Genomic DNA, 20,115 nt, shown 5'->3' on the forward strand with positions numbered 1-20,115 from the left:
CGGGCTAAGTGGCGAAGGCCCTATGCGTCGTATGGGTCCACGGGATGAGTGGTGGGCAGTAGTGAACGCGACTGGGAGCGGTGGTTTCGTCGCAAACGTGGGACCGACGTAGTAGATGGTTGTCTGTCGCTGTGGTCCTCAACGTTCGCTGGCGACTCTTTATATAGAGTAGTTAGCAACTGGACTAGTTGGAATATATCGGAGCAACGCACCTTCTACATGTGAACCCGCCTCTACATTCTTTCTCAATCTCCTCTCCCTCAACCTCTCGTACAAATTTTCTTTGATGTTCTCCGGCAGAACTTCCTGGCATCGGTTGTAGAGCCAGAGGCGGGCTTTCTCGATAATGGCCATAATGTCGCCGAGGAACGTCAGGACGATGCACAACATCCCACCAATGAAGATTGGGACTACCATCACGAGATTAAAGTAGTGCGTCGCTTTGTCCACAGGGATGTTCAAGTCGGGCATGATGAGTAGAATGAGAAAATTTAGGATGGTAAGAGAGGTTGAAGGAGTAGTTTTGAGGGAGGATGTGAGGGAGGTGGAGGTTATTGGAGAAGAGGTGTGTATGTGGAAGCTGTGCAGGTGAGCAGGCTCTTAACAAACGTTGACAAACGAATCAATATACTCAGATAGAAAAGTTTTGTACACTAATCATATGGCTAGGGTAAGTTAAGTACTGTACGCGATCAGGATTTTTACTTTCGTTATACATTTCATTGACCTTTGAGGTTTTCCTTGTGCTTCGAGGGAAGGAGGGAAAGAGGCAACAAAATCGAATAGTTAATTAAGATTCGATGCAAACGTCGCTCATGGCCTCGATATCGTATACCAGGTTTTCGCACTTACCCAACGACTTCGAGCTCTCGAGGGCCGTGTACTGCAACACATCTCTTCCATTTGCTTTACCTGTTTGAAGCGTCGTCTTACGGTTTCTCTTAGCGCCCAATTTTGTTACTTGGTTGCGTTCTTACACATGTAAAATTATCTGTATCACGCGCCCCTAAATTTGCTGATTTGAAGTGCACGTAAATATGTAGTATCAAAATCGCACTAAATATAGTTGTCTGGCTAACAGTGTGTCCAATACTCCACAAAATACTGTTTAGTTTCCCAGAAAATGTGATGTATTGCTAAAGCACTAATAATAATAATTTCATTCACACCAAAATGTCTTCTTTCCGTCATATCAGCTATTTTTATTGGTTCTAAAACGCCAAGCGATCATGTTTCAGCTTTCAGCATGGGGAAAGGTGATTAGATCAATAATTATGAGTGTGAAATTTGTCATTGTAATTTTCAACAGCATTTTTTATTGGACAAATGGAGCAATCGCTATTCGCTCAGTATATTTTAGTGTTCTTGGGTCCCACAGTGCTGACAGCCTGGAGTCCACGAATTATATGATGATCAGAGTTGATGGTGGCCTCTGTTTCAGTGCACAATCTGCTGTGTAGAAGGGAATTGCGGATAACATCAACTGTAGCCTGTAGGCCTCTTGTGTTTTGGTCGACACCAAGTCCGACAAGACCGACGACCCGGATCCCTTGCCTTCCATTCAAAATTTTGAGTTGCCGTTTGACAGGGGTTATTTTGAGCATTAGGATTATGAAGAGGTACCGTGACAATTCTCAAGCTTATGTACATGGAGTGTTCGCTCACATTATTTTGTCAATCAGAATTCCCCTTTCATATCTTTGTGACTATTGAAATACTAGTAGGAGAACTCTATGATATTGATCTTCGGACGAAAGCTATTAATTCGATGATGAATAGTTGACCCAAAGTTGACCATTGACTATAAGATGCAATTCGGAATCCGGTAGTCGTTGGCTGTCGTTGGCAATCTCGTCATATCTTAGGATGTCGCGAGAACAAAACCAGAGGAGCGTTTTTGGATTGGTCATTCAAGATCTTAAAGGGATGTACCAAACCAGACGTACCGTATTATTCCTGCCCGATTGCGAGGACCAACTGGAAACCAAGCTTTCAGCAAACAGTCAAAACTCTTTGATTCAGAGGGTCCGATGCCGAGTTATAGAGCATCAACATCGTGTATGCTGAATGGGTCATGGGTGAATTAGATGCTCGCCGCATTTGTTAAGTTGAGTTCATAAGAACAAATAACTCGTTAGAATAATGACCTTATTGGAATGGGAATGGGGAAGCTGCTACCTCGGTAGTGGCTGTCAAAAATTATTGCTATGATCAGTGCGGCAAGCAAAGTGGATGGTTTAAATTTTAGTAGGCATCGGGATCCGCGAATCGGGGCTACGTGTTTCGACGTGGACGTGATCAACGATAGGTTAAGTAGGCAGGCATTTCTGAAGACTCAGCGCTATTCAGAAGTTTTCCATTAACTGCAGTGTGAGTGCTGGTAGAAATTTGTTGTAATATAGAAGTCAGAGACCAGCGCTTCTCGGTCGATTCAAGGTCGGTGGTTCGTGAGAAAGTTTTAATTAACCTATTTTTCTTTTCTACTGTGATCCCCCAATCTCACCAAAGCATTACTTAGAGCTTCTAGGCCCCAGTTGATAACGGATCACTCATGATTTTCTTTACAGGGTCTTTGTCGAAAATTGACAGTCAATCAACTTAAAACGAAGGCAATACGCAAAGGCAACGTATAGGCAACGCAAAGCCTTGCTTAAGCTTTCCCTCGTGCATATCCAGAATGAATCGAAATCACCACCTCGCGAATCAATTTCCGGCGTAGCATGATATATATTCATGAGGTAGCTTGAGCTGCCCCCTGCATCTTTCTCTCCTGTGCCCTACAATGACATGTTCTCAGTGTAATGCGGACCTTCAATGCGATAAACACGCTCTCGTTTCGTTGACGGAATGGTCTCACAGCCATATCAGAGACGTATTTGAATCGACCAGCGAGAAAGAATGTATTCAAGCTATTCAAGGCACGTTTGCTAGCGATATAACTGCATCAATCAACGGGAAGCAAGCAAATTTCGATGAGATTGTAGAGTCCGTATTAAGGATTCGAGGAGGGTCGGAACATGGATTAAAAGTGGAGTGGAGGGAGAGTGTAGAGGCTCCTCGAGATGGCAGTAACAGAGTAAGAACCTCTTTCAGCCGATTAGTTGACGAATTTCATGGAGGACTTTATAGGCGGGCACCTTCGGGGGGTCGTATGTTATTCATGGTATCCACAAAACGAGCACCAAGGACGGTAAAACACTAGATTTCCAGAGGCAGAAAATTATAGTTGTGCAGTAGGCTATTTTTTTTTTCAGTAAAACAAAGTTATTGAATTTATTTTGAAGGATTAATTCTCTTTCAGACAATGTTAGATTCGACAGTCGCAGAATAACCAATCTCGTCTTCGTGGCTGTCGATACGCTGGTAAACAAGTATGTATTAGCTGCATTATTCAATTACAAGGCTGACCATGGTCTTCCGCCAATCAGCTGAAGCCTTAAAAGTATCTGGAACTAAATGGCGACAGTGTAATAATACATACCCAACACATCATAGCAGCACATTCCAATGTGATCACGTCAAACCTTGTGTCTTATGATGAACTGGGAATTGAGCGACATGGGCGGGCCGCAATCGCCATATACTTGCTCTTACTCACCCAATGTATTGTGCTGCGCACAGCCTAAGCACCAAACATGATCCATGATTGCTTGCTGGTATATTTAGGAGAGTCCTTGATGCTTCTTTCTTCACTCCTTGATACTCAATCGTGCTACCAATGGATTCGAGCACACCTCCTAATACTCTGTCATATTTCCCCTCAATTGGCGCGTTTATCGATAACGGAGCTCTTCAGATTGTGGAAGTTCTTACGACTTGGGTCGGATATTCTGGTGTCGTCTATCGGGCAGTCGATACCCGCACCCGGCATCCTTCGGGTCAAAAGAAATATTTTTCTGTGAGATGTCTTTGTATCTCTGTCTTCCCGAACACGGCAAAACGTCAAAAGGAGATATACTTACGAGGAGTTATGTTGCACCGTCTTGCATCAGCGCATCCAGGAATCATCGATATTCATCATGTGTTCGAGCAGGATAACCGTTTATACATTATCACAAACCATGCGCCAAACGGCAATCTGGCCACTCAGATCTTTGAAAAAGGTCGCTACATTGGAAGAAATGCCGATATAAAGAGTGTTTATCTCCAGTTACTGGAAGCAGTCGATTATTGTCACTCCATCAGAATTGCACATATGCATTTAACGCCACGAAACATAGTTTGCTTTCAGGATGGTCTTCGCGTTTCGATTACCAACTTTGGCCTTGCAACCACTGAGCGGTTTAGTGAAAATTTTCGCCAGGGAAGCGTTCGTTATATGAGCCCCGGTACGCCCTCTATCCCAAATTTTCCAAAGTTTGATTCAATTTTTACCTTTGCTTTTTAGAGTGTCATGGCGCGCAGTTTACCCATACCGGAAAATATTCTCCAAAGTTCAACGACATTTGGTCGCTTGGGATTATTATGTTGAACATGATAACTGGACGCAATTGCTGGATGGTAGCCACACCGGATGACCCCTTCTTCCGAGATTATTCGAACAGTCCTTTTGATATCTTGCCAGTAATATATCCCATTTCTTCTGAAACGAACAACATCCTCTCTCGCATGCTCCATCCCAGCTGGTACCAGCGAAGCACACTACATGAGGTCCGCATGGCCGTTGAAAACGTTACCAACTTCTACTCGGAGGATGCCTTTTTTTCAGGAGGCATGGCATGCTTCCGTCGTCAGGAAATTAAAGAGAGTCCCCTCACGAGAGCAATGCGTGAACAACACATACTCTCAGAGGCTCCCAGGTAGTATTACTTATATTACCTACTTGGGTATTATTACTGATCCAAATTCGCTTTAGCAGAGACAGATCTGAGGATGAAATTGATTTAAATGTTGAAGATATGGATTATTTTCGAGAAAATTACTTGAATGATTCCACACTTTCACTCAGTACGGCATATTCCAACCCTCATTCTAGCATTGAAACATGCGACTACGGGCAATATTATACGAGACATGCAATCTCTGATGATTCGCTAGTACTTGAAGCTGGTAAATGCTAGTAGACGAAATAAAATTAGATTTAATGATGTAACTGTATTTTTTGTACTCGCTTCCTTGAATGGATAATGAGTGAAGTCGGAGACAGTCATCTGAGGATAATTGATAATTGATAATTAAATTGACGCACCGGTATAGCTGAAGGCTTATGGTGTTCTAACATCCCATGAATATTGGAGTCTTCCCCACCAGACACTAGGTGGAATCGCCAGCAGGACCCTTCTGCCAAATATTCCATTTTAAGATATCCACTTACTTGCACACTGCTGGCGCTGATACATATTTGATAGAAAAATATGTATTGGTAATTATGTTTCCTGTTGGTTTTTGACGTATTTTTCTCGTATATAGAGTCCGGGGTTACCGAATTAGGGAAGCCCGAAGCCTATATTCCAATAAAATACGTCAAAAAAATGTAGGAAACATAATTACTAGGTCTTATTTTCTTTGAAAATATGTATGAGCGCCAGCGGTGAATTGATATAGTAGCCAGTCGGAGACTGAAGTTCGGTTCCCACCTACCGTGCATTATGTAAGTGGCTATGTACATAACAACCGTCACAAATGCTAGTGACTGCCCTGCCATGTCCCTACCAGTTTCACCTTTTTGCCTTGATTTTGTCTTTATCCTGTTTTTATATATAACGCTCCTTCCCAATGATCATCCTCTACCTTTTTTTCAATGCATATTGACCGACTATGATAAACGGCCACTGGATGTCCTGAAACCACTGGCAGAAGCTTGAGTTTCGAAGACCTTTCACTGCTCAAAACGCTTTAGAAACGTAGAATTGGGCGCCTTAGAAGTTGGATTTGGACCCGAACTCGTGCGGAAGGTCTCTCATCCTAAAGGACCAGTTACGAATTGCAGTGCCAATGTGCCATCAACTGGTACGTAGCTTACTTCCGATATGCGCATATTCGGTAACAATGCCTCCCAGCAAACTTTGCATTTGTTCTAGCGAAACATGCTTGGACTCGTCTTGGAGCTTCTATGCCATTTTCTCCACTTGAACTTCCTGTATTCTTTTTGTGCGGGACCGGTACCAAAATCGTATCTGGGGTGCGCCCCCGCATGCCGGTTGCAATGCATTTATATACTTGAAATAATTTGTAGCCGACTTTTGACCGAGGTTCAAGCCGCTCCTTCTGCAATCAAAGTTTTTGGAAGCTTTCACTTCTGGTTTATTCTACTACACCAATACAGTGTGGTAAACATTTACTTTTCAAAGAACATAGGCTCTAGATAACCTATGCATGCCTTAGCATCAACGTCGACATACCAGCAAGCGCGCCGCCAACTACAGCAACGGAGTCTTTAGTATGCTGCCGCTGGAAGCGTCTCGAGATCATTTTTCATGTGGAAGTTATATAGGAGGTACCATACTGGTGGCCGACCGACCCACTGCGAAGTCGCGTGTTCATTTTTTTGATACAAAAAAGCACATTTAAAACAAGCTTCTTCGCGAGTTAGTGACATTCACGTTATCTCTCACTTTGGACCCTCAATAATTCTGACCTATGGCAGTAAAACTCGCTTTATCGTTCGGTTGTTTACTTTCAATCCTTCCACTTGCCATCGCCCAGTCAGGCGCATACGGCCAGTGTAAGTTGACACTTTTATCGAAGTTTGTTTGTTTAGTTCATTGACCAAAGTTATTCAGGCGGAGGTATTGGTTGGACAGGCTCGACAGTAAGATCATTTAGACGCCGTATATATATATCCTCAAACACCTCAAAATTAGACCTGCATTTCTGGATTTACGTGCACGTATAGCAATCCATACTATTCACAGTGTCTCCCTGTATGTTTCCGTGTGGAACTCGCAGCCATCTATCTGATGTTGTCACAAACAGGGAACTGCTCCTACTAGCGTCAGAACATCAACGGCTCCTGCATCGACTTCTACTGCAGGCCTTGCAGTTGCAGCCAAGGCAGCAGGCAAAAAATACTTTGGGTCGGCGACTGATAATCCGGAGCTCACAGACGCGGCCTATGTGGCGGGGCTGAGCAACTTGAAGGACTTCACGCAAATTACCCCTGTAAGGAACTGCCAACGTTTTTGTAGTGGATTGAGGTGCATTATTGACTGCTTGTAGGGAAACAGCTTAAAATGGGTCGGTTTATCGCATCTCGAGGGTAACAAATGTACTGACAAGTTCAACGATTCTCTAGGATGCCACGGAACCCTCGCGCGGAACCTTCACGTTTACTAATGGAGATGCTGTTGTAAACCTCGCACTAAAGAATGGGCAGCTATTGCGAGGCAAGTATCATTGCACTGGAACCAAAATTTCTCGCATTTACACCATTTATCAGGGCACACTTGTGTATGGCATAACCAACTGCCTGACTGGGTCACAGCTGGAAGGTTTAACAACGCAACGCTTCAATCCATCGTCACTACTCACTGTAGCACCGTCGTCGGCCATTATAAAGGAAAAATGTGAGCATAATAGCCTTGATACCCTGGAGGCTGACGGAAGCTGAACATTATTGTTTTTCAGTTGTACGCTGTTACATGTTGGAATCCTCGCTCTAGTAACTAACATTTTAGTCTCTTAGACAGCTGGGATGTTGTGAATGGTATGCCGTTAATAAAATCCTCTATCAAAACTTCTAAATCTTTACTCGCACAGAACCTTTCAACGAGGACGGTACCTGGCGAGATGATGTTTTTCACAATACCATAGGCGACGGTTATGTGGCGCTGGCTTTGCGAGCTGCCCGAGCAGCTGACCCTGCTGCGAAACTATACGTAAATTCACAGCAGTATGGTTTCAACGAATTGGTCGTTGCTAACAATAATTCAACAGCTCAATGACTACAACATCGAAAATACGGGAGCTAAATCTACTGCCATGTACAACCTCGTCAAATCTCTGCAGGCACAAGGTGCCCCCATTGACGGAGTAGGATTCCAGTGCCACTTCATTGTAGGACAAATCCCGACTAGCTTCCAAAGGGTGCTGGAGCAATTCACTGCCCTCGGTATTGAAGTGGCTATCACCGAACTCGACATCCGCATGACGTTGCCGGCTACCCCCGCTCTCCTACAGCAGCAGAAGCAAGACTACCAGAATGTGATCGCTGCATGCAAGAATGTGGCTGGCTGTATTGGAGTCACCATTTGGGATTATACCGACAAGGTCAGTATTTATTCCTCCTGCATAAACATCGGCGGCTGACTTGATTGGCGGCGTTCACAGTATTCATGGGTCCCAAGTGTATTCCCTGGTGAAGGTGCACCATTGCCGTGGGATGAGGTCTGTATTCAAGTTCACATGACCCTAGTATAAGCCATTAACATTGTCCTAATCTTAGAATATGGTCAAAAAGCCGGCATACGACGGGATCATTGCTGGATTTGCGTAAACGTAATTGATTTAAATCTGCACGTTTCAAGGCGATCCCAATAAGTGTCCTCTTTAATGTAATCATCGTAGCAATTTAACTATGAACGACGTGTGAACGACATGTCGATTTGTCGTTTGATACGTTGAATCCAAGGGGATGCTTGTAACTAGTCCCAAGCTAACATTAATTTCCAAGTGTCCACCACAGCATAGAGGCAGAAAGAACGACAGCGCTGAGGATGGGGACGAAGCCCAACCCCGAATTCGAAAACTTCGCCGCATTTGGACCTACAGCTACATAGTGGCTCCAGTCAATCTTACGGCATGCCCACCAAAATTGAAGAGCAGAGCCTAGCCGATCCATGCGCGCTGTCATCAGAACATATTTGGATAAAGAAAATGCGCCCACCGACCTGGGAAGATTGAGACGTTCCTGCCGTTATGACCAGCTCTGTACCACGATGAGCAGAATGAAAACACCATGTCATTGAGTTTGGATTGGAGGCCTTTGTTGTAATCGTCATTAGCTTTGGGTGTTACTTCAAAAGAGGTAACCTCATTGTCGAGAATGGGTTTGACCAATTGCATGATGTGTAATAACTAATTGGAAGAGAGATAAATGACCAGAAGACTAGATTCACATAAGTTACTTGCCTGGGACTCAGTAAAGAATAGCACAGATGTATATCCGGTAGCAGTGTTGGGTCCTAAAACGCAGTTAGATTCCACACCTTTGGAGAAGATAGATATGATAACATCATACCGTTGATCATGAAGAAGTTGGGGAATCCTGGGACCGTTGTTCCGAGATATGCCAGTGGGCCGTCATGTTTATCGTAGAACTCTTGAATGGTGGATTCTCGACCTCGAAGGTGATACGGAAATTTGTCCTGAGAGTTAAGCATTAGTCCAATTGTGCAAAGCAAACTCTCGCTAGACTCACTGTCACAAAGCCGGTTCCACAAGCGATGACATCGAAGGGAAGCTTCTCTCCTGTTGTCGTGTCAGGTATGAAACCAAAACAAATCAAAAATTATTCAGCTAAAGTACCTGTTTTCATAATTATTCCCGTCGAATCCACGGAGACAATGTCTCCTCCTTCTTTCAAGTCCACGTTTGGACGATGCAGAGATGCGAGATATCCAGAGTCAAAAACGATTCGCCGGCAACCGAGCGCTATCAGTCGTTGACTTTTAGTTATCGAGGTAGTGGTCGCGGGGGCATTACAAAACTTACGGAAAGATGGTTCAAGGAGACCGCGATATTTTTTGGGTGCGGTATCATTCATAAACTTTTTGCCAGCCTAAATGCACAAAGTATGAGTCGAGACAATATATATATATATATTAACTAAACCGACCTTCATGAGAAAAGCCCTTGTAGTGGCCATCTTGAATATCAAGTAGAAGCTAGCCTCAAACTACCAAAGTCCAGGTTAACGAGAAATTTGCAATCGTTAAAATTTGCAACCATACCACCCAGAACATGGTCCATCGGAAAAGCCGAGTCAGGAAAGGAATGTGCCTAAAGGCCCATTTCCAGTAACGGTGAATCGGGGCGACCATCTACATAATAGTTGAATATTTCTTCTTCCCTAAATCAGTTATGAAAGACATACTGCTGGCAAGATCCAATTACGCGTTCGAACAAAGTGTGTCAGCTGGACACCTTCGGTCTTAGCGACGTATGGAACAAGCTGGCACCTGGTCCTCCGCATTAAACACTTTTAATTTGGGCTCTGGGTGATATAAGTAACATAGTACTCACGCTGAACCACCGTTACCAATAACTGCGATCTTCTTTCCCCGAAGATCCAAATTTGTGTCCCACTTCGCAGTATGCATGATGGGGCCAGAGAAGTCGTTCAGCCCCGGGATATTAGGATATCTGGGGACATGAAGAATGCCGTGGGCGGATATAACGATGTTCGCCTCCAGCACAGAGAGCTTTTGGGAACGCACGTCCTCGGTTGTGATAGTGTACGATTGCGAGGTCGCGTCCCACGTGGCTGAGATAACCTTTACTCCGAAGAGAATATGTGAAGTAAGATTATTCTTCGCCACAATGTCCTTAGTGTACGCATGGATATTGTACGCAAATTCGCAGGTGTGATCCCAGTCGTCCTTGAGATCCGTGGACAGAGAATAGTAATGAATGCTAACGTCCGACGTGCATCCCTATCCAATCGAGTGAATAAATCATAAATACAGTTTGTGCGGCGAACGTGATTAGAAACCTACTGGGTATTTATTTTCCTAGTTGATGATGTGCGTCAGTAATTTAGACGTCAAAGGACGGCAGTGGCGTAAGCCTTGAGGTCATACGTACCCTCCAGGTGCCACCAACATCGAAGGCCTTTTCTAAAATCTAATTGGTATTAAGCACGCTGAGCAACAGACAGAGAGGTGGCATTCGCTGCGGTGGAATCTACCATGAAATTTTCATAGCCGTGCTTTTTTAATGCTATCGCAGCTGCGATACCGCCAAATCTGGACAGGGTACTTCAATGATGAGGTGGGTAGTGTGCAAAACCTGATGAACTCACCCCGCTCCAACGATAACGACGGATCGATTTTTGGAATGCATACTGGGAAAAAGAGGCGGTTTTCTTGTATCATGGGGCTTTTATCTGAAAGTGAACAGTGGAGTCGACAATACACAAGCTTTCTCCCCTGGCCCCAGGCATTACAGCATTACAAACACCAAACGGGCCTATAATTGCATCTGTCACCGCTTAATTTGAAAAAAATTACATAGATGGGAACGAATCGACCAGTAGCATGTTCCTTTCGCCGAGCATGAGAAAATCCGAAGCAGCACTAAGTGCCTAAACGCAGCTAATCACAATACAATTGAATGGTGCCCTCCAAGACAGCTTAATCCGCGATAGAACATATCAATAAGAATAGGAATGATTTCACAAGCTTAAGATACACATTCGCTGCCTTCCCATGGAGATTTAATAAACGGTTGTTGTCTAGAGGAGTATACAGAGGGCATGTGCTTTGATGCTTGAACCTTCGATGTATAGGAGGTTCGCAGTATATAAGGCGCTTTGCTAGAGAGGCACGGACATTCTTTTCCCGTCCCGGTCGGTGATGAAGTATCGGCGCATCTTGGAGTCAAGCATTCGATTGTACATGTTTCGGGAAGATTACAGTCAAATTGGACAGTCGGTACAAGGCAAGTATGGAGGGAACATCATAGGGCATGAGAAGATCGCCTCAATTCTGATGGATCCCAATTGCAGGGCACGAAATGGGTCTATGAGACAAAGTTGGAAAGCTGGTCAGGCGCAACGCCTGTCAACTTGCGCCGCAATTACAGTAAAATTGGTCCGTCGTTTCCAAAAAGTGAGTTTGTCCGGCGCGGCAAACAGCATAGCCTGGAAATCGTTGAAGATATGCGTTGTGAATCGTAAACATGGTCAATAGCAGAGTCAGAAAGGAAACGGGGTCAATTGGGGGTTTGAATGCCAGTAACTTTAAGTAGAAGTATGCAATGTTCTGTTAACGTATCCTCGGAGTTTGAATCGCCTGTCCGGCCAAACATTTCCCGTCCCGGTCAGGTGATTGTACTGTTATCTAATTTGCTTAAGTCATTGGAATCGGCCATCCCCTCGGGCATTTCTTTAACTTCAACCGCCAATTAATCTCTCTCTCAACTTCAGTTTACTGGTCGCCGAACAGGGATCTTCTGTTTTTATGATTCTGTCTTACTCATGATGACTATCGGTGTCTTATTTTCCGGATGTCTAAGTGAGCTTGCACTGGGAGTAAGATTGCTTCGCCATAGCATACACTGTATTGCATGATCGTAACTTGGGTACTCTTGCTTTGAAAGAATCGGCCAACAACGGGAAAGTATGACATGTATCTGAATCATGGACCATGCAGGGGCGCTATGTAAATCTTGTTACCCCGCTGAAATATAAAAGGAGTGCGATTCTTTGTCCTTCCACAACATATCACACTCCGACGAGTTTACTGCCTTATATTCTCTTGCTCTCTAGAATCTGTACTATGCCTTCCTCTGTTCTTCTTCTTGGTGCAACTGGCGGAATCGGTGCCCTAATCGCAGGTCAACTTTCCAGTCATCGGCACCAATTTGATCGCGTTGCATTTTTAACAGCAATAGCCGACGCTGGCCCAGAAAAGGAGGCCAAGTACAAGGCTGTCCCTTTGCCTCGCATTGTCGGGGCTCTCGATGATCCCGCATCATACAATGGCTTCGATATTGTCGTTTCCTCCGTCAACGACTTGGAAGGTGCACAAATTAGATACATCGACGCCGCATTTGCAGGTGGCATCAAGCATTTTTACCCCGCTGAATGTAAGGGCTGGTTCTGCTCGTTTTAAACACCTCTTAATATGAATTTTTTTTAGTTGGAATGGATCTTACGCGCCCTGAAATCCAAGAAGAATCATTCTTTGCACGGAAGCTGAATATTCGCAAACATCTTGAACATGTTGTCAGTCAAGATCCATCCAGGGGCTTTACATATATCCTGGTGGGCATGTGGAGCAACTGGATGTTGGACTTCAACATTTTCGGTCTCTCTGACGACAAAAAGAGCGCCACTTTCGTAGGAGCTCCGGACACGCTGCTGACCACCACCCACGCTGAAGAGTTAGTTTGTCTTGCAAATTTCTATTTTGAATGGGAATCTGACTTCTTTTCAGCGTCGCCTCTGTTACTGTTCTTTCGCTCTTACCTTCGCATTTGAAGTCGTTGTCGGAGCGTCGCCATATTCGCCTCGCTGGATCGACCTTGACAATTTCACAGTATTATTCTGTCTTGTCAAAGGTCCTTGGGCACGATATTAACGTTCAATACGTCTCCAAAGAAGCCTCATACTCTGAGGCCGAGGACCCCAAAGAAAAATCCAACCACTTAGCAATTATACTCGCATCTCTGAAGCGCACCCTTGGGTTTGGAGGATCTGTCTTGGAAGGAGTTGACAACGACTCGTATCCGGAGATCACAGTAAAATCATGGGAGGAGGTGGTAAAGGCAAGGTTTTCTTGAAACAATACGCAATTTTTATATAAATGCCGGAAGATGATGATTGCATGTGTACCAAATATCTTCCTGAACCATTAACCAAGATGCGACAGGTTTATTTTGACATTCAAAGAGTTTCTAAGCGTTGGATATTGGTTGTATGACTTCAGGCTGGCACCGAATATAAAACTATAATGATACGTCGAAGCAATCAAAATTAAACCTTTGTTTGCGAGCCTTGGGGAAAGACGGCGAAGACTGGGTAAATCTGCTGATACAACTGGGCCCATCGGGAAGCTTATCGGTGATGATTGGTATCCCTAAAAAAGCAAGAATTGAGAGAATCATTCAACGTCAAATCAGCTTTTCTTAGATGTACTATCTCTTCTCAGGAATTCATTGGCTTAAGCTTCCAACCAGAACGCGAAATAAGACGGCAAAAATCATAATGGGTCGTAAAATCGTCACAGAGATACAGTGAGATACAGGGTTACAATCGAAAATGTAGAAATCATAGACATAATGAATCATGAACGTCACACAAGAAAAATGGGGTTGACCATCTATCGGTCGCAGAAATAATGCCAGCTTATTTCTTTTTCTTCTTCTTCTTTCCACCACCAGTGGTTACAGCGGCAGCAGCTTGTTCAGGTTCGGCTTCAGCCACAACAGGAGATTCGACAACTGGCGTCTCTGGCTCGGCCGTAGGCGTATCTGCTGCACCTCCTGCTGCACCCTTCTTTTTCTTCTTCTTCTTGCTTCCAGTGGCGGCCCCAGTATCTGCTTCCTCAGCCTTCTCTTCGCCCTCTGCATCTCCTTTGTTTTCTTCAATGGGACTAACTATATCTTGAGGATCGGAGGGATCAGCTGGAGTAGCCTCTGGTTCTGCAGCAGGTGCTTCAGCAGCAGGAGCAGGAGCAGGAGAGGGTGCTCGTGATGGCACTCTCGAAGGAGGTTTGGAGGCCGTTTTCCCTATACCACCAAATCCAAAGTCAAGGTTGGGTCCAGAAGAACCAAAGTTGAACGTCTCAGTTGCCGGTAACTCCACGGGGGACGGTTTAGGAGATGGTTTTGGTGAAGCTGGTTTATCGGCGCTCAACGACGCGCCGAAGGATCCCCAGCCGCCTAAGCCCGAGCCGAAAGCTGAAGGTGGACTGGTGACCACAGGTGTAGAAGCTTTGGATCCTTTCTTCTTCTTGCTGGTGGTAACTGGAGTGCCCCAGCCACCCCAGCTGTCGTCTCCGCCGCCAGTATCTGTTGATAACCATGGTTTGTCTGGAGGATTAAGAGAAGACGAAGAGAAAAGCCCACCAGAGGAAAGGGTGGCGACATTGCCGAATGATGAAATAGGTGCATTGAATCCAGCATCTGCCTTTTCCTTTTCAGCCTTCTCTTGTTCAGCCTTTTCTGCTTTCTCTTTCTCCTCCTTTTCCTTGGCAGCCTTCTCCTTTTCTTCCTGCTCAGCTTTAGCCTTACGCTCTTTCTCGGCCTCTTCGGCCAATCTGGCAGCTTCAGCCTCCTGTTTCTCTAGTTCTGCAAGTTCCTCAAGCAACTTCTTCTCCGCCTCCGCCGCTTCTTTTTCAAGTCTTTCTTGCTCTGCCTTTGCTTTCTCAGCCTCCGCCGCTTTCTGTGCCTCTTCCTCTGCCTTCTTTGCTTCTTCTTCTGCTTTCTTAGCCTCCGCCTCTTTCTCAGGTGCCTCCTGTGCTTGCTGAGACTTGGTCGCCGCAATAGGACTCGCCGCAGCACTAGCGGCATTGCCTTTCTTCTTCTTCTTCTTGCCAGTGACAGTAGTTTCCTTGACTTCCTCAACAGGGGTCGCGACCTCTACTGGAGGCTCGGGCTGAGGAGTAGGCACCCGTGGCGCTGGATCAGGTTGAGGTGTCGGCGCGCGCGAAATAGCCTTTGGCTGAGGCGACGGGGCGCGCGAAGGTGCCTTTGGTTGCGATTGATCTCCTAATCCAATATCATTCCACCCATCTCCACCTCCAGAGCCCTTGTTGTTGTCGTTGAATCCCCAGCTATCTCCTCCAGCTGGTTCTTTATGCTCTCCAAGTCCCCAACTATCGACGGCAGAGGTGCCTTTATTCTCTGTGAAACCCCAGTCGAAGTCATTGGCGGGTGTCGTGGCTGCAGCCGGGGTATGAATCTGAGACGCAGGATTGAGTGGACTAAGTGGCTTGTCCTTCTTCTCGAAAGGCGAGGGTGCCTTTGATCCCCAAAGGCCGCCGCCGCCACTGGCGAATGGTGAACTTGTCACTGCAGAGGCGACAGGTACCTCCTCGTGAAGAGCATCAATGGTGTTACCAAACGGCGACTTCTTCGGCGAGGGTGCTTTCGATCCTGATCCCCAGCCCAAACCAGCAGGAGATGATGATTCTACAGGGGCAGCAGCACTTGAAGGCTCTTCATTAAGGTTATCCGCTGCTTGGCCAAATGGCGACTTGTTTGCACCGAACAACGGGGATGCACGAGAAGCCAGACCACTCGCAGGAGCAGAGGCAACAGGTGTAGCTGCAGGAGATGCAGCTGCGGTGTTGGCCGCCGATCCTTTCTTCTTTTTCCCAGATTTGGTGGTAGCGGTTGTTGCAGCCGAAGGCGATTTCGAGACCGCAAAGCCCCATCCATCGTCGGCAGTGGGAGTTGTGGTATCAAATACAGCAGCAGGAGAAGGATTACCGAACAGAGAGTCGGCGCCGACGCCAACCTGAGCAGCAGGACCAGAATCACCAAACATAGCTGGAGGCGGTGGGTCATCCGCAAAGACATTGTGTTGAGGATCACCAAATGCAGATCGAGGCTTTTCGTAGAACGAGCCTTCGACACCGCTCTTGGGACGGTCGATAAAAGGCGACGAAGTGCGTGCAGGGGGGGCAGCAATGTCATGACCGAACGCTGATTTAGGACGGTCAAGCGGTTGCTCAGGGATAAAGGGTGACCTTGGCTGGCTATGTGGCTGTTCCTGAGCGAAAGGCGATTTGGGTCGGTCCACATAAGGAGAGCTTGATCGCTCTGGAACGACATCCGAGACGCCTGGTTGAGGGGCGTCCCACACATGGCTTTGCCTACGTTCTTCAACAGCAGACGGCGGGGCAGCTGATAAGTCTTGTGGTTGTGAATATTCACCACCAGCCGGAGATCCATACATTGAAGGTGACCGCGAGTGAGGAGGGTTGATGGTGGGCGATCGAGATTGAGCAGGGTACACACTAGGAGGCCGCGATGGTTGCTGTCCAGGATGAACGCTCGGAGGGCGAGATGGCTGAGCAGGATGAACACTTGGCGGGCGGGAGGGCGGAGCAGAAGTGGAAGGTGGTGGCTGCCAATTCGACGACAATAAATCACCACCGCCATTGGTGCTCTGAACTTTGGCAATAGACGGTGCTCCATACGCACTGCTGCGTGTGCGCTCGACAGGGGTCGCAGAGCCAGGTCCGTTGCTGAAACCTCTATCTCTATCGTCTCGGCTATACTGGCTTTCCCTCTCCCTTCCTTTTCTTCTATCAGAATCGCTTCCTGAGCGCTCAATGTCACTACTTCGTCGAGCGTCATGAGAAGGAGGATAAGCAGCACTTCGCTGAGAAGGTGTGACTGATGGAGGGTATCCTTTCGAGCTGCTTCGTTCCATACGAGAGACATCAGGCACATTGGAGCTGCGCCGGCTGCTGCTGCTACCACCTCCTGGAGGGTAATATGAATCCACCGGGGTGCGAGAGCGAGAGCTTGTGTCTGAGCGTAAGCGTTCGGTACGGGTACCATTTGTAACCATGTCATCTTCAGGGTACACATCAATATCGTCGTCTTCTAGGCGATGCCCGCGTTCGTTGTAGACAATAACTGCAGGACCACTGCAACGCGTGTTAGTTATGAGAAGTGTATACGATCGACGTAGGAAAAACTTACTATTTGACTTGCCCCTGTAAGGAAAATGTTAAACTTTATACGACCAAAACAGAAGAATAAATAACTTACATTGTCCATCCATTTGATCCTCGCTTTGAACTCCGTAAGTCCAAAGTGGATTTCAACAGAAAACACAATGGTCCAGTATTTCTTTCCATTCTTCCCCATCTTAGGCTCCGCGCTCCCGCTGAGCAGCGACAAGTCTGCCTGGACAACACACAACGTCGAAAAATCGTCTATAAGTGAGAAAATCAGTCAAACTTTCAAATTTCTGGAGTATCAGAAGATAACCTACCATCACCTCTATTAATCCATTTGGGAACAACATTTCCCCCTCTATAGCACCAAATTTCTACTTCAAAGACAGAGAGCATAGACAAATTCGTAAGTTCAGTACAATACTTTCGCGTAAACACAGTCGACTCTTTGACTTTCACGCTCTGCACGCCAAAACCATCAGCACACGCCATAGAGCAAAAGGAGAACTACAAAAGCTCACCCGGGCGAGAATACAATCAAAGGCATCGGGTAACAATTTGGGGCCGGATGGAAGTTCGCATAGTTTTTCTTTCCGCTGGACGTGGTCTGGGTCGTTCGGGTCGAGCTCGCGCAGGAATTCGACACCGTACATGAATTTGGACATGCGCGCAGAGACATGGTGGTCGCAGTAGAAGCCAACAGCTCCATCAGCGACCGCTTTCGATCTGGTATTGGAACATGAATGAGCATCATCAACTTTGTGATAAATCAAACAAAACGTACGTTTGTGTGTCTGGTCGACTAACTGTGACTCTATATGGTGCCAGTCGCTCTTGAAGTTGTCTACGTTGACCGTTTAAACTTTCTCCATCTCAAACACTGGTAAAAGTCACTCGTACCCAAATAACCACGGAGAAGCTGCGTAACCTCCGACGAGGAAAACAGACTGCGAGATAATAGTCAGAGGCGCACGTGCATATCAGACAAAGGAATAACCCTAATCATCCCATTCGATGCATCTATTTGCTTCTTAATGCAGGTTACGGCAGCTAGAAAAAGATTAGATCAAAATGCCGGCACGAGGTGGATGCGATGGGCTCACCATCGACGGAAGGTTCGAAAAGGTTTGCAACTGCGCATGCGCTAAGAAAATATCCAGATTGCGGTTAATAAGGATCAGAGTCGCACCTTCATTTCTGTAATGAACGTTGGGATTAGAACCATCCGGATATGAAAGACGCGGCAATACTCACCCAGTCAATCGCAACTGTCCTGATCTAATTCCTACAGCCGAGTCCTACACCCATTGTCAGAAACTTAAATTACACACACGCGAGCGTTCCAATGACCCACCTTGTCCAAAGGCGACCCAAAAGGAATGAACTGAAGTTCATTGCGATCTCTAAAAAGCCGTTTCGTTGTCTCGTCGAATCGGCGTGTGATGTGGTCGACAGAGTCAGGGGTACCGTATTTAGAGTGCCTGAGTTTGTCTACAATACAATGATTGATTATCAGTTCAAGGAATTTGAATATCGGCGATCACAAGGTTGCACCTTCTAGGAATTCTCTAGCCCTCCTGCTAACGAACACAGAGCCTGCGAATATACCTTAATAGATAGTGTGAATGTTCGTCATGGAATAAGATATCTGTGAGCTCACAATCTGGGGGTGCAATTTCCTCCATTGCCAGAGGTGATGTTCCTTTGATCGCATATGCACTTATATCTAGCGTTCCACCTCCCGCATCCGCAATTAAAAATCCATGTTTAGACGGATTCTGAATATAGAAGCAGACATTATCAGCACGAGCCCTCAAGAACATCAAACGCTCAAGAACCAGAGCTCGCACTCACCGACAGCACATCCCCCGCGAGCCCACTCAACACACATGCATGCAAGCTCGCCTCGCCCTCCGTCACGAACCGGATCCTTGCGCGCCCCGCATCCGTATCCGGCACCAAACGTCCATACACCGCCGCATTACGCATGCGCGTCTGCTGTGGGCCCTCCCAGCCGTTCGGGTGGCTCAGCACAAACTGAATGTCTGGCTCGACCGCATTCCACAGCGCAGTCCCATTCGCATGTGTATCGCAGATAAATGACCGCGTGCAGCTGTACAGGTATGCCAGATAGTCGCCGAAGACGTGCACAGGCGTTTTGCGCCGCGGTAGCGGCGTGAGCCGCATCCCGTTCATGTTGAGCTGCATGGTGCGCGGGCGGAGGCGTAGTTTGAATCTGTAGGTGGGGTTATCGTATCGTATCGGGTAGGGATTAAGGCGGAGGGGAGGGCGTACAATTCTGCCTTGATCCAACCCTCGTCCTCAGCTTGAGCGACGACGGCGCTAGAGTCGGCCTCTGCGCCTGCAGCCATAATGGCTCCATTCTTGTCGTAGTATATTACAGACGGTATCTTTGAGTTTCCCGCAACATGCTCCTGTCCAGGAAACCTGCCATCACGGATATCAGTCCCGCGAACAGCAAGAGCGAGCAGGGACGTCCGTACCTCGTTACACCGTGAATCTTAGGAATCTCTCCCGGTTCAAGAATCGCATAGGACACCTAGAAGAGCGGGTGTGAGTGCACGATTCGCCTGCGCAGTGGCCGCATACGTACTCCACTAAACGTCGTTCCAACGTCGATCGCAATAACGAGTGATCGTGATAGGCCGCTATAGGGCTTTCGGGTATCGGCTGCGTGCTTCATGTGCACCATAACCCAGCACACGGGGCGGCAGCACAAGTACTTCTACTATACAGAGATGAGTGGGGGGGAGAAATACAGTGGAGGGGCACTCCGGGATAGTTATTGTACAGAAGA

At 46.6% G+C, this 20,115-nt stretch overlaps 7 protein-coding genes across 7 annotated transcripts; 4 read left to right on the plus strand and 3 right to left on the minus strand.

The window, feature by feature from the left end:
• Positions 1–20: 20 nt before the first annotated feature.
• JR316_0005740 (uncharacterized protein) lies at positions 21–471 on the minus strand (the record flags this gene model as incomplete). The annotated part of the gene is made up of 2 exons (XM_047891495.1): positions 21–157; positions 213–471. The coding sequence occupies 2 exons, from the start codon at positions 469–471 to the stop codon at positions 21–23; spliced, it is 396 nt and encodes a 131-aa protein (XP_047748844.1).
• A 2,311-nt stretch (positions 472–2,782) lies between these two features.
• Positions 2,783–3,237, plus strand: JR316_0005741 (uncharacterized protein; the record flags this gene model as incomplete). Its single annotated transcript, XM_047891496.1, has 2 exons — positions 2,783–3,076; positions 3,130–3,237. The coding sequence occupies 2 exons, from the start codon at positions 2,783–2,785 to the stop codon at positions 3,235–3,237; spliced, it is 402 nt and encodes a 133-aa protein (XP_047748845.1).
• A 481-nt stretch (positions 3,238–3,718) lies between these two features.
• Positions 3,719–4,803, plus strand: JR316_0005742 (Negative regulator of sexual conjugation and meiosis; the record flags this gene model as incomplete). The annotated part of the gene is made up of 2 exons (XM_047891497.1): positions 3,719–4,328; positions 4,388–4,803. The coding sequence occupies 2 exons, from the start codon at positions 3,719–3,721 to the stop codon at positions 4,801–4,803; spliced, it is 1,026 nt and encodes a 341-aa protein (XP_047748846.1).
• A 1,776-nt stretch (positions 4,804–6,579) lies between these two features.
• JR316_0005743 (Endo-1,4-beta-xylanase A) lies at positions 6,580–8,434 on the plus strand (the record flags this gene model as incomplete). Its single annotated transcript, XM_047891498.1, has 10 exons — positions 6,580–6,664; positions 6,723–6,751; positions 6,804–6,863; positions 6,916–7,101; positions 7,235–7,505; positions 7,625–7,645; positions 7,699–7,817; positions 7,876–8,208; positions 8,269–8,325; positions 8,384–8,434. 10 exons carry the CDS (start codon positions 6,580–6,582, stop codon positions 8,432–8,434), a joined length of 1,212 nt encoding a protein of 403 aa, XP_047748847.1.
• A 165-nt stretch (positions 8,435–8,599) lies between these two features.
• Positions 8,600–11,001, minus strand: JR316_0005744 (Baeyer-Villiger monooxygenase; the record flags this gene model as incomplete). Its single annotated transcript, XM_047891499.1, has 15 exons — positions 8,600–8,766; positions 8,829–9,015; positions 9,094–9,122; positions 9,179–9,305; positions 9,359–9,408; positions 9,466–9,591; positions 9,652–9,718; positions 9,776–9,835; positions 9,891–9,980; positions 10,034–10,118; positions 10,183–10,592; positions 10,656–10,670; positions 10,744–10,782; positions 10,847–10,904; positions 10,961–11,001. 15 exons carry the CDS (start codon positions 10,999–11,001, stop codon positions 8,600–8,602), a joined length of 1,551 nt encoding a protein of 516 aa, XP_047748848.1.
• A 1,436-nt stretch (positions 11,002–12,437) lies between these two features.
• Positions 12,438–13,443, plus strand: JR316_0005745 (Isoflavone reductase-like protein IRL; the record flags this gene model as incomplete). The annotated part of the gene is made up of 3 exons (XM_047891500.1): positions 12,438–12,747; positions 12,801–13,044; positions 13,098–13,443. 3 exons carry the CDS (start codon positions 12,438–12,440, stop codon positions 13,441–13,443), a joined length of 900 nt encoding a protein of 299 aa, XP_047748849.1.
• A 565-nt stretch (positions 13,444–14,008) lies between these two features.
• Positions 14,009–19,669, minus strand: JR316_0005746 (uncharacterized protein; the record flags this gene model as incomplete). Its single annotated transcript, XM_047891501.1, has 15 exons — positions 14,009–17,264; positions 17,320–17,333; positions 17,389–17,555; positions 17,615–17,759; positions 17,819–18,023; positions 18,082–18,141; positions 18,198–18,244; positions 18,295–18,347; positions 18,401–18,441; positions 18,552–18,595; positions 18,652–18,788; positions 18,852–18,905; positions 18,958–19,075; positions 19,152–19,533; positions 19,593–19,669. The coding sequence occupies 15 exons, from the start codon at positions 19,667–19,669 to the stop codon at positions 14,009–14,011; spliced, it is 4,800 nt and encodes a 1,599-aa protein (XP_047748850.1).
• Positions 19,670–20,115: the final 446 nt, after the last annotated feature.

Source organism: Psilocybe cubensis, chromosome 5 (assembly GCF_017499595.1).
Source record: "Psilocybe cubensis strain MGC-MH-2018 chromosome 5, whole genome shotgun sequence".
In the NCBI taxonomy this organism is placed as follows: Eukaryota; Fungi; Basidiomycota; class Agaricomycetes; order Agaricales; family Agrocybaceae; genus Psilocybe; species Psilocybe cubensis.